The 17,891-nt window shown below is 41.4% G+C and overlaps 1 protein-coding gene across 1 annotated transcript; it reads left to right on the top strand.

Annotated features, from left to right (window-relative positions):
* Window positions 1-3,909: 3,909 nt before the first annotated feature.
* On the top strand, window positions 3,910-17,453 carry prep (prolyl endopeptidase). The gene is made up of 14 exons (XM_075459442.1): window positions 3,910-4,095; window positions 4,414-4,488; window positions 5,565-5,698; window positions 7,420-7,550; window positions 7,851-8,060; window positions 8,348-8,469; window positions 8,563-8,668; window positions 9,549-9,740; window positions 9,846-10,043; window positions 11,529-11,632; window positions 13,172-13,403; window positions 14,069-14,200; window positions 14,321-14,477; window positions 16,404-17,453. The coding sequence occupies exons 1-14, from the start codon at window positions 3,958-3,960 to the stop codon at window positions 16,696-16,698; spliced, it is 2,226 nt and encodes a 741-aa protein (XP_075315557.1). The 5' UTR covers window positions 3,910-3,957; the 3' UTR covers window positions 16,699-17,453.
* Window positions 17,454-17,891: the final 438 nt, after the last annotated feature.

Below are 17,891 nucleotides of genomic sequence, written 5' to 3'. Positions count from 1 at the left end.
TTCTTTGACAAATCCAAGAAACAAAGCATGTAGGGTTCAAAGAGAGAAGGATGATGGACATAGACTGGTGGTGTGGGTTTTTTAATGACAAGGGGAAATTCATTATTTCAGCCCTGGTTCTTTGGTCAGTGTGGACTTAACCTAAATGATTACAAGTCACTTTTCCAACTAAAGTCAAAGTATAGTTGGATCTTTGCTTTGTTGTCCTACTTAGCTCTTTCTTGCTAAACTGATTAGGGGCGAGACTTAAGAAGTTTGACAATGAGAAAAACAAAGAGCAGACTCCTTTGACTGAAAGCTAAAGATCTATTCTCAGATTATGACATCAGCTTTTCTTTTCAATGCCATTACTTATGGCAGTGAAAATATGACACAATGCATGCACAAGCAATCAAAGACACTCAACACCTGAACACTTTTTTTTAACTGTCCTTTTATCCCCAGCTCTTTCAGCAACTTGGCTTTGGGTAACCTGAGTGCTCTCTTTCCCTTTTCAACATGATCAGCACAAACAATGACAAACTTCTGTTCTCCCCGGGGTGACTGACTTTGTCTCATTGTTGCTCTTATTTATGGTTTTCTGCTGAATGAAATCAGGGCAGTGTGTCTGAATAGATACTGACAGAACCTTATTAGTCGCTGCATCGCTATCAAATGACTCTACGTGCAGACAACTTTGGATTTGTTTTCACAACTTAAATGCATAATAGCTGTTTAACACTGGATATCATTTTCTGCATTTTTGCCTTAGTTCAGACTGCACTGAAACTGGCACAACCAAAGGGATTTTTTTTATTTTCCTGTAATTTGTGTGACACTTGCATCTATCTTCCACGTGCGCTGTAATTTCCCCACCTAGACCTTCAATAACATCCTGTTGTCTGAAGACACCTGAAGCGACAGGTCTGACTGACCCACCACCACATCATGTACTGTTATCCTGGCCCTGCCTAATGACAGCCAGGCAGGAAGCTGTCCCCTGTGATGTCTGTATTTAAAAGCATCCTTATTATTGCTTGTGTATTGTTTTGTCGTGTTTGGGATCCCTTGGACTGCTATCATTAAGTTGGGTGACTGTGGCTTGACTGTAACAATCTGATAAATATAGCATTCTGTGTTTGTGATGATGGCGTTTATAAGAAAAAATAAAAGATGGATGCAGAAATTCTGATGTCAGCCACAGGCTTGAACTGACATTTTGAGGAGTACAGCTTAGCATTTAGGTTGCAATGTAGCAATCTGAGTGAGAAAGTGATGCTATGCATAGAGGTTCAACTGCACCCATGTTCCAGGGCGTTCTGGTGCTAAGCCCCAGCACATATTTTCTCATCAATAGATGCCTAAATTTGCATTTTCTTCAACAAAGCATATTTAAACACTTTTCTTAGGCCTAAAAGTATGCAATGTCCTCATTTGGTCCCTCCCAGCCCAGCCTCACAAGAAAATGTGTAATGGGTATGTTTGTCCACGTCTCCAAAATGTAGTAGTGTCACAATTCATGGTTAGAAATAGAGAGGTGGGAACATATCAGTTGCTTTGTGTAGGTCAGCATCCATTTGGCTTGATTGGAACACTGATCTTCATGAATTGAAGGAGGTGTAAGCCTGAACTATGTTCTTTTTTGTATTCCTAACCATGTATTTCTAACCATATTCATCATGTACATTTTGTCCAACCCGGACCATTCTGAAATGAGAACAAAGTAAAAGAGAGAAAGGACAATGGAGAACGGGGCGGTCGTAGTTCAGCAGGTAGAGTGGCCATCCCTCAAACAGAGCCTGCTGGTTTGATCTCCACCTTCTCCAATCTTACATGTTGGGGTATCCTTTGGCAAGATGCTAAACCCCACAATGACCTCCAAATGTAACATAATGCAATTGTGGTTTGAGACTCGTGGTCTGTGGCATGGGATCATGTAGTAGCTTATATCAGAATAAACTGGCACAGAATCAGGGTTTCTCCTCATGTAAAAGAAGTTGCTGACTGATCAACAGCTCACATGAGCTCATCTTGGTGAGTTAAATTGGTTTATCGAGTGATGTCATTTTAGAGTATGTCCATGCATCGCCAGTGCTGGGCCTGATCAACATCTTCTTTTCAAAGTCACTGTTTAACAGGTGTCAAATACAAAGAGACACACACATCCAACAAAAGCCACCGCTTCACGGGAGCCAGTCAGAGTGAGGCCATGGAGGTTTTTGAACGGGGTAACCTTGTATTAACCCTGGGCAGTTACCACACAACAGGTGGTCATCCCTCTTTGTCTGCTGCAACGGAGACAGGTGCTTCCGACTATGGGGGACAGATCACCGTTGACTCTGAACAATGGGGAAACAAAGAGAAAAGGAGGTGTAATTCAAGCATGGACACCTCCAGCGCAGTCCAGCTCTGTGTCAAAGATACGAGTGCTAAAGCCAACATTTCTATGAGCATAAAAAGTCAACAAAAACGCACTCATTCAAACCATTCAAACCGTGTTTTTCACTCCCCAGTTTGTGGAAACAGAGGCATGAGAAGACAATAGGTCTTTCAGTCGTATTGGAGCAAATGAGCAAACAGGAAGGGATCCCCTTTGCGCATTCAAGTGTATTTCTGGAGTTGAGGGGGACGGGAAAGCAAAGACAACACTTTAAAGCTTGAACATCCACCTACAATTCCATCAGAAAAGGCAGCATCTCGCAGCAGAGCAACAAACATGAGATCAGCAGCGACTAAATCTGTGATACATCCTAGTCAAAATATTTTCTTAGCAAAGAAGTAAGCAGAACATGCCAGAAATTGTCTTCCACCCACACTATGTCTGTTTTTCTTCACTTTCATTTTGTATTCACCCTGAAGAGGAGATGTTATCTCTTAAGATTCTTTGCGTCTCTTCCTCTGAACTGAAAAGTATTACCTTGCTAAAGAGTGTGACAGCTTTGACACGCTCCAATCTGAATCAGAAAGTAACACTGTGGTATTCCCTGAAAGACATCTGACGTCTAATCAGCCGCGGCATCCAAACAATGTTCATTTTAGACAGAAACACTGCAGAGCAATTAAACCTGTCTGAAGGATCTTATCTGCCTTTTGTGTTGAATGCTTTACAGTAAAAATGTGGCCTCAGAGATAAATCAAACAGCAAGAGGAATGAGCAACAAGGAACAGGATTATTGCCGTAACCACTGAACAACAAAGATTGCTGCCGTGTATGTATGCTGACAAAATAGAGCTAGTTCAAAATCCCAAATACCAATTCTTAGGACACTAATTTCCTGATATGTAATGATTCACTCCAGTGGATCCACTCACTTCCTCAAAGCTAATGAGCCTTATCCAGTGCTATTAGTCATTGTTGTTGAGTAGCTGCCACAAATACTGCTGGTCAAATCAGCACTGATTGATTAAGTAAGAAGTAGAGGAAGGAAGGGAGGGGAGGATGATGACCAGGAAGAAAGAAGAGTGAGGAGCTGACCTCTCTCCTGCTCTGTCAGGCAGATAAGAGAAGTGATGGAGATCCTTGGTGGACTCAGGTGACCTTTAACTGGAGACCTTTAACACCATTCAACACTATTCATAGCGAGCCTACACTTTTTGCACTGTAAAAATTCAAAAGGATCGTCTCTTGTGTGTGTGTGTGTGTGTGTGTGTGTGTGTGTGTGTGTGTGTGTGTGTGTGTGTGTGTGTGTGTGTAGTTTTTCAGTTTTTTGTAAATTTATTTGAACATTTTCATTGTTCGGATAAGTAAAAAGTCGGAACACCATGGAAAACATTTATCATAGCAGAGTACACTAACTTGCAAATAGAAGCACATCCTTAAATAACATTTTATTCATGCTTCAAAAAGTTGCATTACCGCTTTGCGTCGAAAGGGGGCATTATACATTTGAATTGCCCACACAACGTACTTCTTTTCCAAGTGCTTGTTGACTGTTAGCAGGGTATCTACTCTGACAAAAGCCTCAGCGCTTCAAGTTGATGACTTACATAATCGTCAGAGTTATTTCAAAACCACTGTTACAGTCCCTGAATCATCTTTCTTTGTTGCACCGTTCCCAAAATCTGGTCTCCAAAATGGCTTTTCAGTATCCACAGGCTTGCCGTGACGAGGCAGTTGTAAGTAAATGTGACTCGCTAACTAGCCTAGCGTACCATTTGGCCGGGATGCGTAATCATCGTGCGTTTTCATTCATTGAAATTAGCGCCTGCTTTGTTAGCATGCTAGTTAGCTTGTTATCACAGTAGAGTATTGCAGCCTAGGCTGCTTATGACTGCGTGTAGTTCTTCACAGTAAGCCTTAACTTCCTACAGCTCGCGCTTTAATTCTTACGAGCTAACGTTTCCTCGTGCTTTTTGTTTAATTTGGCTCACCCACCCGAGCTTGCCACATTGTAGCCGGCTCACATTTTAACAACTGTCATGACTCTGTCGCAGGTTGATAAGTACCATGCCTGCAAAGTGCCGGATCCATACAGCTGGTTGGAGGACCCCGACAGTGAAAAGACCCAGGTACACTTTGATCATTGGCTAATGTCAGGGGCGTTGCTAGGGTACAGCCCCCCAATAGCCGATCACATCTTTTTAGCGTGAAGGCCTGATACAAATGTCAACTTCCTTTACTAAGCTCTTTATTCCCGTCACTTAAATCCTGTCACTGAGCCGGTCCTCGCACAGAAACAGCTGGTATAGGTAAAAATGTAGGCTGTTAATCATTGTGGAAAATCCAGATATATTATTACAGTTGATCTTAAAAGTTGTACATACAGTATTACTTGTGCTAAATGAATAAATAGAATAATAAATGAACAGGTAAAAAAAGAAAAACTCTGGTTTTGATCTGACAGCTCCTCTGGTTTCCTTTTTTCCCTCCTCATCTTCATCATCCTCCTCCAGAATTCTGCTCTTCTCTCTCATAACACCCCCCAAAAAAGAGAATCTATTGAACCATCAATTTATATAATTTACAGCATCATTTCAGTGTGAAATCATTGAGAAAACCCTCTGCTGTGAATGTGGCTCGAATATTATCTTTCTGTCCACCTTCTCACTTGTGGTTCCTCTTCCACTCTTTCCTGCTCTCTTTCCTCTTCCTCTCTATCCTCCCGTCTCCTTGTGTGCGGTCATCCAGGCAGCAAATAAAAACCCACAAAGAATTCAAAGTCCAACCAGAGACTTAAAGTGTTCCGTATGGATTTATAGCATGGAACAGTACAGTAGTTTGTTGTGGGAAACGCAGTCGGGTGACTTCACTTGAACTTAAGGGATAACTTCAAAACAAAGAAATTAAAACAAGTTATATGTCCATCTATATATTACAGCTCGCTGTCTATTTTTGCCCACAAGATCTATTGTAACGCATCAGAGTAAGAAACATTGAGTCAACATCCATCACCATCATCTGAGTTGATCTTAATGTAGATTTGGTGTCAATGCTTTTATGTTGTATGGAAAGCACTTTGAATCAACCGCATGTTGAATTGCGGTATAGAAATGAAAAAGCCTTGCCTTGTCCCGCCTTTATGTTGGACTGCTACATGCGCTGACATGCAAAGTTAATCCAGTGTTGTGTAAATCTCTTCCACCAGGCCTTTGTCAGCGCTCAGAACCAGTTGACGGTGCCGTTTTTAGAGCGCTGTGAGGTGCGAGACCTGTTCAAGGAGCGCATGACCGAGCTGTACGACTATCCCAAGTATAGCTGTCCCTTCAAGAGAGGAAGCAGGTGAGTTAAGCTGCAACAGAATCTGTGGTGACATGTAGGCCTGTCGTTGTAATATCTGTAGTATGTCATGTGAAGGCGTGGCCAGCACAGCGATGCAGTGGTTACAACCGTCACTGTGTTGAGTTTGGCTTTTCTAGAATCGTTTTCACAAACGTAAAAATTAGTAGAACTTTAACATCATCCATGATAATCCTGATCAGTAGCCAAACAAACTGTAAACATAAGGCGCTCGCATGACGTTAAGCATTTTCTGACGCGCAATGTGACGTTTAAGAACCTAAAACGCCGTTTCTCCCAGTTGACATGGCAACACATAACCGGCGTTATCAGAAATTTCCACTTTGGCCGGAGGTTTTAGAAATAATCGTTTTCTGTGATTAAAAACGGGGTTTTGGTGTAAATGAGAGGCCAAACCGCAGGAAAATATCTGCGTCTTCCTATCGTGTAAACGGGGCCTTAGGTAGGACGTAAGAGTGCGCGTAGTTATCTGTTTCTGTGTCAGTCTTGGGATGGAGCTATACAGAGTTTACTCTACATCTCACCCTTTGTCGGCTGGGATACATTCCAGCCATCCACCACCTTAATGTAATAAAGCAGGTCTAGAAAATGGTTTCATGGATGTTGGCGCTCAGAGGCCTGTCACTATATTAACATTATGCATTTATTGTTCAATGTATGGACATAACTTCAGTAATGATAGTAATAATTACTTTAATTTAGCTGTTTACAGTGTTTGTTTACTTGAGAAGGTCTCAAACGTTTCAGGAGAAAGAGCGAGTACTTCACTGTCACTATGGAATTTGGGTGTTGCACCTAAATGTTTTCACAGCACAACTGTCATGGCCTCAGGCACTCACATATGCACACAGAGAGCAATGGTGAAGAAGTATTTAATTAGTGGTTGATGTAATTAGGGTGTGTGTCTCCCCCCCAGTTAATTTTTTTTTTATATATAAATGATTATTCCCAAGAATAAAGACTTAATTGCCTTTTAAAAGATGCAGTTTCCTTTATGTGCTGTTATTTTGTTGTCCGTGGCACAAAATGGTTGTTGGATTATTGACGATACATTTTTTGTGTTTTTGTTTTTGTTTTTTTGTTTCAGTTAAATGCAAAGAAAAAAATGGACCTCATATTTATTCTCTTGTGCCCTCTGGCAGATGTACACAAAATGTATTCTTATGTAAAATTTAGTAAAAGTCAACCCTTTTAAAGAAGCTGATGCTCTCCCATAGACAATTCTGAAAATACCCACAATCAGGGCAAATTTGTCCTCATGTGCCTGTCAGTGTACATGTTGGGCTTACGGTGAGACTTCATTTTAAAGCCTTCTTTGGCAGATGATGATATAATCTGTCTTTATATTCACCCTTTAGGACCTGATACAACGTACGAGTGCATCTGAGAACACCTCAACTCTAAATAGGTTAAAAATAATCATTTCTGTGACGGTATATTGTACCAACAAAGTACTTTATGTTGACACTGTCAAAGTGTACATGTCTGTCAACTTGACAGACATGTACACTTCACTTAAAGTTTTGAAATATGGCAGCCAAGTTGTCATATCTGACTTCACAGTAGCAGCCACAGTCCAGACTGGTGCTGATGGACCCTGTGTGTGTACTGTTTCAGTTTAATATTCCAGCTTTGATATGAAGTAGCGCATGCCTGTGAACATCCTGTGGTAACTCTTTGTAAATGTCTCCCTTTACTTGCAGGTACTTTCACTTCTACAACACTGGCCTCCAGAACCAGAGTGTGATGTACGTGCAGGAGAGTCTGGATGCTGATCCCACAGTCTTTTTAGATCCAAACACTTTTTCTGACGATGGGACAGTTGCCCTGCGAGGTATCAACTGAAAACAAACTGCTGATATCTTTTAGTACTCCTTTTACTGGATTTATTCATCTTGATATTGCACTCCTATCTCTTTTAATGCTAATAAGTGTATTTGATTAAGAATTGTATTCCGAATTATATGGAAGCTATGAATTTAATTGCAGTGCCTTTTCTAAATGCACAGAATAGCTGCTTCATATGGTAATACTGGCTAAATCTAATAACCTGCTATTCATAGCTTTCACTCTCACAGCTAAATAAGGAAGAACCTCCCATCATCCTTGTTAATAATCTCTTTCTCTTCCTAAGGCTATGCATTCTCTGAGGATGGGGAGTACCTGGCATATGGCACCAGTGCCAGCGGGTCAGACTGGGTGGAGATCCGTTTCTTGCGGGTTGAGGGTGCCGAACCGCTGGAGGACCGTCTGGAGCGGGTCAAGTTTAGTTGTATGTCCTGGACTCACGATGGGAAGGGCCTTTTCTACAACTCCTACCCTAAGCAAGAGGGCAAAAGTGATGGTAAGATGGGAAAGGATTCAGACACAGTAAACATGGAAATAAAATGGATATCAGATAATTGTTGAAGTTTGAGATGGAGATGATGGTAAGACATCGCTACCTAAAACTATGTTAATTTTCCTCTTTAGTTTAGTCTGTGAGATTTTTACCATTATAGTCCTCCGCTCTCTCACTGTTCAGCACCTCTGCAGTCCACACCCACCTCCTTCACCCTTCTCATTCGACTTAATGTCGTGATAGTCACCACTGGATGCGTTAATGAAACTAAAATGCGCTGTACCCGCCAGGCACTGAGACCTCCACCAACCTGCATCAGAAGCTGTACTTTCACGTTTTGGGGACTCCGCAGTCTGATGACGTACTGTGTGCTGAATTCCCTGAGCACCCCAAATGGATGAGTGGAGCTGAAGTATGCCGGAGTTTTTTTTTTTGTCTCACTTCCAAAATGACTTTAACAGATTGCTATTCAAGGTACGGTTTAGTGATGGCATATTTATTGCAGGTCTCAGATGACGGGCGCTACGTGCTGCTGTCCATCAGAGAGGGTTGTGATCCTGTCAACAGATTGTGGTATTGTGACCTCCAGACAACTACTCAGGGTATCACAGGTATGTAACTTTTTCTTTTTTTTTTGTTATTGTTTCGTGCCAAGAGAGTCTTTAACGACTTTAGCTGCATTTCCACAGCAGGAACCTTTTTTTTAGGGGGAACGATGACTCGTAAAATCTGTTCACCCCAAGTTGTACCGCAGGAATAGGTCTTACCTCACCTATGACGACCAATTTTGGCACCTTCAAAATGAAGGAGGAGAAAGAGCTCAGAGGAAAGCAGTTAAAGCGGAGCATTTAAGAGTTGGTCTCTGATCTTTTAACAGCATTTATTGCTGAAGAAGAACAAAAGTGTGTGACATGGACAATTTTTGAGTAAATTCAGCTGTGGCGCGCGGGGCCTTGTTTGTTGGTTGATCTGCTCCACGGGGAGTGCCGTCTACGCAGAAGGTGACAGAGGCAGCTGTGTTCATAGTTAACTTGTGATTTAGAGCAATAAAATGTTCATCTCATGGTTTCATGGTGGTTGTGCTCAAAGGCACAAATAAAAGCACTCCGACCCCCACAAAATTGCTTAACCTGGGCAGCCTTTGAGTTAATATCTGGTTTTAATGGCCGTCGAGGTACATCGGGGCAGCGAGCACAGACGAGGTAGAGCAACACTTCGGCAGACTTAATCAGCCTTAAATACTTAAGCTACATAAGAAGCAGATTTTGCTTCAGGCTCAAATAATCTCAGTTCGAATAAACGGCCATTTAAGTTCTCCATGTTTATGGAGGAAATAGAGCTTTTGTTTTTTGTTTGTTTTTTAATGTTAAACGAATGCCCAGCTTTTGTCACAAAACTATCAAGATGCAAAACCACCATCTTATGTACTCTGATATTGTCCCTTCTTGTACATGCCACGCTCAATTCGTAATGCGAACCTTGTTTGTTCAGGACTTTTGCCATGGGTGAAGTTGATTGACAACTTTGATGCCGAGTATGAATACGTGACCAACGAGGGCACGTTGTTCACTTTCAAGACCAACTTAGACGCCCCACGCTACAGACTCATAAACATCGATTTTGCCTCTCCTGATCAGAGCAACTGGAAGGAGCTCATCCCTCAACATGACAAAGATGTTATTGGTGAGTTGCTCATGTCGCCTGTACTACCAACATTCTTATGCCGATGCCAGAGAAGTATATTTACACTCTTCCTGTTCTGTTTCCTTTGCAATGTCTTCCCTGCAGTGTTTGCCACTTGTACATACTCCAGCTATCTGTTTGTGTGTTTCCTCCATGACGTGAAGAATGTGTTGAAGATGTACCGCCTGAGTTCAGGGGAGGAGTTGAGGACTTTCCCTCTTGATGTTGGCTCCATTGTGGGCTTCACTGGACGAAAGATGGACTCTGAGATCTTCTATTATTTCACCTCTTTTCTATCCCCAGGTACTAGAGGGCTAAAATGCTACGTTATTGATGAGTAGAATTAGTTTGTTTAAATGTAAACATGATCTGACTTTGAATGTACCCGCGTGAAAATTTTAGTTTTAAACAGTTGAAACATTTGCACATGAAGGGACAGATTGTCTAAGTCAGGCAAATTAGTGCATGGTTTTGATTTTTTTTTTTTTCTCAGGTAATCATTATGCTGATTAATTAACACAGACGCATCCAGCTCATTTAATTAATGACTGAGGTGATCGACCAAGACACGCACAAATTAAAGGTGGTCACGACTCCCAAACAAGCAGCCCTGTTGGTTAATCAGGAGCGAGTAAGTTACTAATAACAAAGGTGCTGATTGTTACTCGAACAAACATGATATACAGTGTTTACCACCACTGTTGTCAAATGTGTTTGAGCTGCACTGTCGGATTAAACTGTCCTACTTCCTTCATTTTAGTGTCATAAGGCTTCACAGTTCAGAACAGTGGACAGTCGTCAACATTTTTCAATCTCCCCTTCCCTAAATTTCTGTAAAAAGCTGCTATTCTAAACCGTTAAAGCTGCCGTCGGCAGGTTTTCAAAATTCCGAGTCTAAAGTCGGAAAATTCGAACTGATACAACTTTCAGGTCCCTCCCCCTCTGTGGACGAGGTTGTGCACGTGAGTTCACACCAGTGTGCGCGCACACAAGCTGGGGGCAGACTCACGCTCAGCATGGAAGACGTGGTTGGTGACTGTTCTGCTCAGATAATAGATAAATAATAAACCTAACGTGATTGGTTAAAAACAGCCGGGAGCGCTCGATTTTTGCAAGCACGATTACAGGCTTTAGAGGGAGCTACAGAATTCGGGATTTTTCCTAAACAGCCTATTTAATATTCTACTTCCAGAATCCCATGACAGTTCAAGCTAATATGACTAAAAAAAAAGTTGCCGACGGCAGCTTTAAATGCTTTGCCCAAAACCCCAACATTAGAGCTCGCCATTGGGGGACTACTGCTGCACTCATGCACCACACGGGTAAAAATGCAGGTCGTCACCAAATACTTCATTACTCCTCTCATCAAATGAAAGGACTTTTGTCCTCATGGTCTGAGAGTCGTTGGTGCAATTTTTGGCCAGCTCCCAGCAGACTGTTATCTGCCACTTTGGGAGTAATAGCTGCCATCTGGCTAATCTATGCACAGAAGGAGTTATTTGGCAGCAGACAGCAGGAAAAATAATTCTGCATAAAACCATTGTAAACTTAATCACAAATCTTCTAAAGCCTGCGGTGTTGGGTGGGTATGTTTTAAAATGGTTGTATTCTTGTGGCTTTGTCTCCTTCAGTGCTCAAGTACAGATTTTTTTCACTCGTAGATTGCCTGAAGTGGGTTGAAAACTTGAATTGCCACCTTCTGGAGAAACTGAGGAAAAATATTGCTGAAAATATTTTCCGCCCACACTCTCAAAGCAATCAAACAATTTTTTCCCCCTCCCTGTCTAGCTATCATTTACCACTGTGACCTAACCAAAGAGCCACTGCAGCCACAGATCTTCAGAGAGGTCACTGTCAAAGGCTTCAACCCCTCCGACTACCAGACCACCCAGGTAAGTAGCTGTTTGATAGCCGTTGTGTTATTTCTATAGACAATTTAAATGACTTCTACCTTGAATTCTTTTAAATAAATATTAAAGGGTCCCTACAGAAGTGTGGAACCCTAAAACTATGTGTTTTTGACTCGCTTGGAAGTACACTGAGGTTTGTGACACGTATTTCGGGGCCTGAAACTGTTCTGGAGCGCTGAGGGCTGAGATACCACGATTCGCAGCTTTGGTTTAGAGCCTGGCACGACACCGTTTTGCTTTAGAGTCGATCACATGCCAGCAACTATATATCAACACACTTTCACCACACTAAAAGAAACCAAAAACCTGCACAGTGGCAGAAGCCATGTGTCATCTTCAACTTGGCGTGTAATCATGAACGTTACAAATTCTTTTTGCCACATATAAATAAAATCCTCTTGTAGAAAAGGCACTACTATTGGATAATGCATTTTAGTTTTGACCATTGGAAACTACCTGTTTGCTAGTGACCAACTGACTTTTGTACTCCACATTAAACAGTGTTGTGATGCGTCTTAAAGTCCCAGCTCACTGTAAAGGAATTTACTGCCAAACACCTCCAGTATAAGTTGTGTACATCCTGTATTTTTTCCTCCATGTTACAATGTATAACAAAGGCAGCGCCACTAATTCCAGCTCTGGTACTCAACATTATTTGTATAGCAACTTTTAAACAGAAGTGTAACCCAAAGTGCTTTGCAGAGCGCAAGCCATGGCATATTAAAGACAAGTAGATCACAGGAATCGGTATATTAATAAATTAAAAATAGGCTCTTTCAAAGTGGTGAGTTATGAAGCTTTATTTTAAAAGCAGAGCGGTTTCGCAGGAAAGGAGCCTGAAAACCAAAGGCTCCGTTTCCCAATCTCGTCCAAGTGATTCTGGGAACAAATAGACCAGAGTGCTTAGCAAAGCAATCTTGTGGGGTGATGGGGAATAATAAGATCTTTCAGATGAACTCGGCCATTAAGAGCTTTGTATGTAACGAGAAGGATTTTAAATTCTATCCTAAACTTTGCAGAGAGCCAATGTAGAGAATGATCTCTGCATGTCAGTACCGGTCAATAATCTGGCTGCAGCACTTTGGATCAACCGAAGGATCTTCAGGGAATTACTTGGACAGCTAGCTTAAAATGACATTGCAGTAGTCCAGCTTGCATGTGATCAAAGCGCGGACCAGGTTTTCAGTGTCACTTTGGGACACGATAACTACTGGCATATTGCTCTACTGTTACTGCCATCAGAGAGAGACTGGAATTTAATTCGTCTCTGGGGATCTGAATCAGATTAATAGTTGCTTTTCTGCTGAAGTGAAAATTGCCAGAAATAACAATGTAAATGTAAAAATGTGCAAGGCCCCAAGGATAAGATTTTATCAGCGCTCCTTTTTCATCTTTTGTCTTCTGACTGTGACACAAGGATAGATGTGGATGATGTAAGCTTTATTGTACTCGACCAATTCATAATTCCATTTTCTGTTCCCATGGTTTCCATGACAAACTTGTCTTTTTCTATTTTGTCAGGTCTTCTATCCCTCCAAGGATGGTACAGAGATACCCATGTTTATTGTTCACAAGAAAGGAATTAAATTGGATGGCTCCCACCCAGGTTTTCTGTATGGTTATGGGGGCTTTAACATCTCCATTACCCCAAGCTACAGCGTGTCTCGACTCATCTTTGTCAGACATCTTGGAGGAGTTCTCGCAGTTGCCAACATTAGAGGAGGAGGAGAGTATGGGGAGACCTGGCACAAAGGTAGGAGGCTTCATACTATTACAATCCAACATGTGCAAAAACAAAAAGACCTCCATCACAAGGGCATGTCCAGTTTGTCCTCCATTCATTTCTCTTTAGAGAAAGTAAATTCTAAAACAAATGTGAGATGAAGTTGCCGTAGAATTTTTTTTTATTTTTAACATATATATATTTTTTCATTTTTTTTACATGTTCCACTGTAGCCATTGTCTCAGTTTTCTTACCAATGAGTAAAACGTAAGAGAAGCTCAAACACTCTCAAGCCCATGTAGAGGAAAGGGTTTTAGCTATTCAGACAACTCAGAAGGGCTCACTTTTGGTGTTTCAAAGATCTAACAGCACATAGCCTGTCCAAGGTCGGCTTGCTTTGACCTGCTTCATTTAAGTTCAGTCAATTCAATTACGCACAGTTGGACTGCAGCCAAGTTGTAAAAGCGTTTTCCAGCACCACTGCTAGAAGTTGGATGCCCCAAAGATCTGAATACCCGTGTTTATAAGAAGATTCACTATTATAGACACAATATATATATAGACACAAACTATTATTCAAAGCAAAATATTTTTGTGTATCATTTAAACATATCTTCTGGAGGATCTTTAAATTGATATGAACGAAAAAAAAAAAATCTTATTTCAATTCTTTGTTTGTTTTTTGTTTTTTTCAGCCGGGATGCTGGCAAACAAGCAGAACTGCTTTACAGACTTCCAGTGTGCGGCTGAGTATCTCATCAAGGAGGGATACACATCTCCTTCCAAACTGACTATAAATGGAGGCTCTAATGGTGGCCTGCTTGTAGGTATGTATGCTTCTGAAGAATACCAAACAGTTAAAGCCCAAAACAATTTTAATCTCGGCTCATAACTGACTCTGTGTTTCGTTTTGGTTTTTTGTTTGTTTTCTTTTCTTTCTCCCTCAGCGGCTTGTGTGAACCAACGACCTGAGCTGTTTGGCTGTGCTGTAGCTCAGGTGGGCGTCATGGACATGCTGAAGTTCCACAAGTTCACTATCGGTCACGCGTGGACCACAGACTTTGGCTGTTCAGAAAACAAAGAGCAGTTCGAGTGGCTTATCAAGTAGGTACTCTTTGACCAGGGTGTGGATTTGTCATGTGAAATATAAAGTTTGCTTAAATTCATTCAAATGTGACTTCTGTTTGTTATCTACTAAATGTAAGTGCAGTCCACATCAACTGTTGAATTTTTAAACCGATTTAGCGTAAGAGCGTCAGGCCTCTGTGAACCACAGGGTTTTCTTACATGCACTGCACATTTCAAATCTCCCCACAAAATTTCAGGCTTGAAAAGATGTCTTTAGTTTGCATTTGAGTTGCACGGTGTACCATTGCTTGAAAGGTCCTGCAATACTTTGCTGGACTGTAATAACCTTGCGTGTTTTAACAGTACGGATAGCTTCAGGACAGAAGGGGGGGGGGGGCTGCGTTTTGAATGACTTCTCTGGGGTTTGTTACAGAAGAGAAGTGTGTATGTGCAGCTCTCTCCTTCCAACCCCTGGAGGTATAGCAGGCGTGTGTTTTTCCACTCTGCTCCTTTCACAGCGATAGCACATGGCGGAAAATATAAGAGCTGCTGCTGATGTCCACAGTCTGGATAAGTTGAGCGCACCAAGCAAAAAAAATTGATTTGGTTTGATTTTCTATTTGCGTTGAGGAAAAGAACCCCCCCACCACCACCACACATACACCATACAGCCCTTCTGTACAACTGCGTGTACAAGCTACCAAGATAGTGAGCACAACAAGCTTGGCAAAGCATCTTGAAGACAGACATGACATCTTGCACAAAGACCTTTATATAGTGAAGTTGTTTTATTTATGTAAAAACAATTATTACAGAAATGGCACAAAATCATTTAATAGCATAACATTCTTCTTCTTAAACTCAATGTGTGTGACTGAACGGCAAGAAAGCAGTTGCATCTCTAACATCTAAACAGAAGAAAACAAGGTTACAGTAGGCTGAAGAGAAGCAGCCATGAACCCTGGTTGGTTGGATGAAATGGATATACGGAGATGAATCAGCAATCTTCGTTGGACAAAAAGATGATCCTGTAACTTTTGTTTGGTGCAATGAAACGTATACAGTTGCCTGCATTTGCATGGCCATTGGTGACATAGGGTTCATGCTAGGTAAAGGACCAGGGGAGGTGGCAGTCATTGCCTTTACAGTAAATGTACCGGTGTACATGGACGGTTTGGGTTCTTCTCTCATTTTATCCATCGTGGGGAGGTTTGCTGATGCTGAGGTCATTTTACAGAATGATAAATGCATCTTGCCACAGAACAAAGAGCGTTCAAACTTTTCCAATCTGTCAATTGCTACACAAAAATTGGAATCCTGGCGGATGAAGCAGGATCTAGTTTTTCATTAGTCAAGTCTATGCAGCGATTTCATTATTTTTTTATTTTTTTTTTTTGCTTTACCTGAACATTTAATCCACCGTCAAATAAGACAGTTTAGACCAGCTGCACAGCCCCCCCAGTGTGGCAGCCATCTCTTTGTGCAGATGCATAGTCCTAAGTTTTCTTTTTAATTTTTTAAATATTTAAATATTTTTAATTTCCTTGCCAGACTTATAGCCATTGACAATTTTTTATTTTTTTTCCTTTCTTACACTTTCCATTGGTTATACTTACATTTCCACATTTGCAAGATCATACGAACCATCTAAATTACCATCTAAGTAACACTTATTGAAATTTTACTGCACTTTAGGTGAGCATTTTGCTGAGGTGGTTCACTCACTAGTTACCAGTTATAACAGGAAAAAGAAAATGATGTTTGGTCTGGAGTGATTACTCAGCTGATAAGTTGATCAAGCTATAAATAAATGATCAATTAATGGTTAATTTGGCTACTTTTTTAACTGAATATTCTTTCAACTGAATAGTTATGAACTGCTGGTTAGATTTTGAAGACACAACCAGTTTATTGCTGCTTAAAAGAGATTATTCCTAATTTCCCACTTCTCCCCTTTCCCAGATATTCCCCACTGCATAACATCCGTGTCCCAGAAGGCAGTGGGGTCCAGTACCCCGCAGTACTTTTGCTGACTGGGGACCACGATGACCGGGTGGTGCCTCTCCACTCCCTCAAATATATCGCCACCCTGCAGTACATTGTAGGTCGCAACCCCGAGCAGACAAATCCCCTCTTCATCCTTGTGGACACTAAATCGGGCCACGGCGCCGGCAAGCCAACCAGCAAAGTCATCCAAGAGGTGGCCGACACCTATGCCTTCATCGCCCGCTGTCTCAACATTTCTTGGGTCAAATAACCTGCACTTCTAGTTAATGTGTGTTTTCTTTGTTTGTTTTCATTTCTTCATTTTAGTCACATCGACTTCAAAAGACTAGTTATCCCAACATATGGCATGTCTTTTATAACACTTAGATGTTTCAACTCATGCTGACTCTGCCACCATTTTTGGTTTGTTTACTGCCCCCCCCCTCCCCCATCTCCCCCAACCCCACCCTGCCGCCTCCCTCTGCCACACCCTTCTTTGAGTGTAACCCTGTCAGTACCTGCAAACAACTATCAAACATGCAGCCCACACAGCTTATGTATCGAAGACCATGTTTGTGGTGTTTTGTGAAGGTAGGGGCTACCTTTTATGATTACAGTATTCAGCCAATCGGCCGTTACAGTCATGAGGTCTAAATGGCAAGACGTTTATTTGAGGATCGGACTTGATGCGTATTATTTATTTGTTGTTTGTACGCAGAATGGAGTGTTGGATGTCGAATGACCTCAGCTAGTACAATTCTGACAGCATTGTGTAACTGATGGTCTTGGACAGTGTTGCTGTTGATGTGTGGAAACTTGCAACAAAAACAATGTTGTGGTGTATGCATGTGAATTTGTGTGTGTGTGTGTGTGTGTGTGTACACATTTCAGTTCCAAAATTTCTTTCAGACTGATGATTTCTACCTCTGACTTGTGCTGGTTGTTTACCTTTACAAAGGGAACAAAACACAAAGCCACAACTACAATAAACAACTTTTTAAACAGGGATTTATCATCTTTCTTTCTTCAGAAGACATTTAACAAGCTTCTTTTCTACTGTGTCTAGATTCTGCCAAATATGAGCCTCACAAGTAAACTACAAATGCAGGGTCTAAACCATTTTTTTATGGGAGCTTGCATAATCTCCAGACAGTCTTGAACTACAACATTATTTAGTTAAGTTATATGAAATAAGATTTTCATCACTTTTACTCATATTTGATTTACATAAAGCATTTCAGTTGACAGTCAAGAATGGACCGTGAGAGCAGCAGCAGCTGCGGTGTTGGTGTGTGGTCTTCCAGCAGGTGGCAGTCAATCTGCAAAGTACCAACACATAAAACAGGAGCAGAAAACGAGGGTGGTCTGAGACGGGCCCCATGCTGATTACTGAATATACATGTTGCATGCTCAGCGGTTTCTTTTATTTCACTTTCATCTTTATGAAGAAAGTTTTTGGTCCCT

The sequence above is a fragment of the Odontesthes bonariensis genome, chromosome 24 (genome assembly GCF_027942865.1).
Source record: "Odontesthes bonariensis isolate fOdoBon6 chromosome 24, fOdoBon6.hap1, whole genome shotgun sequence".
In the NCBI taxonomy this organism is placed as follows: domain Eukaryota; kingdom Metazoa; phylum Chordata; class Actinopteri; order Atheriniformes; family Atherinopsidae; genus Odontesthes; species Odontesthes bonariensis.
Note: the sequence above shows the minus strand (reverse complement) of the source record. Positions and strands in the feature narration are given on the sequence as shown.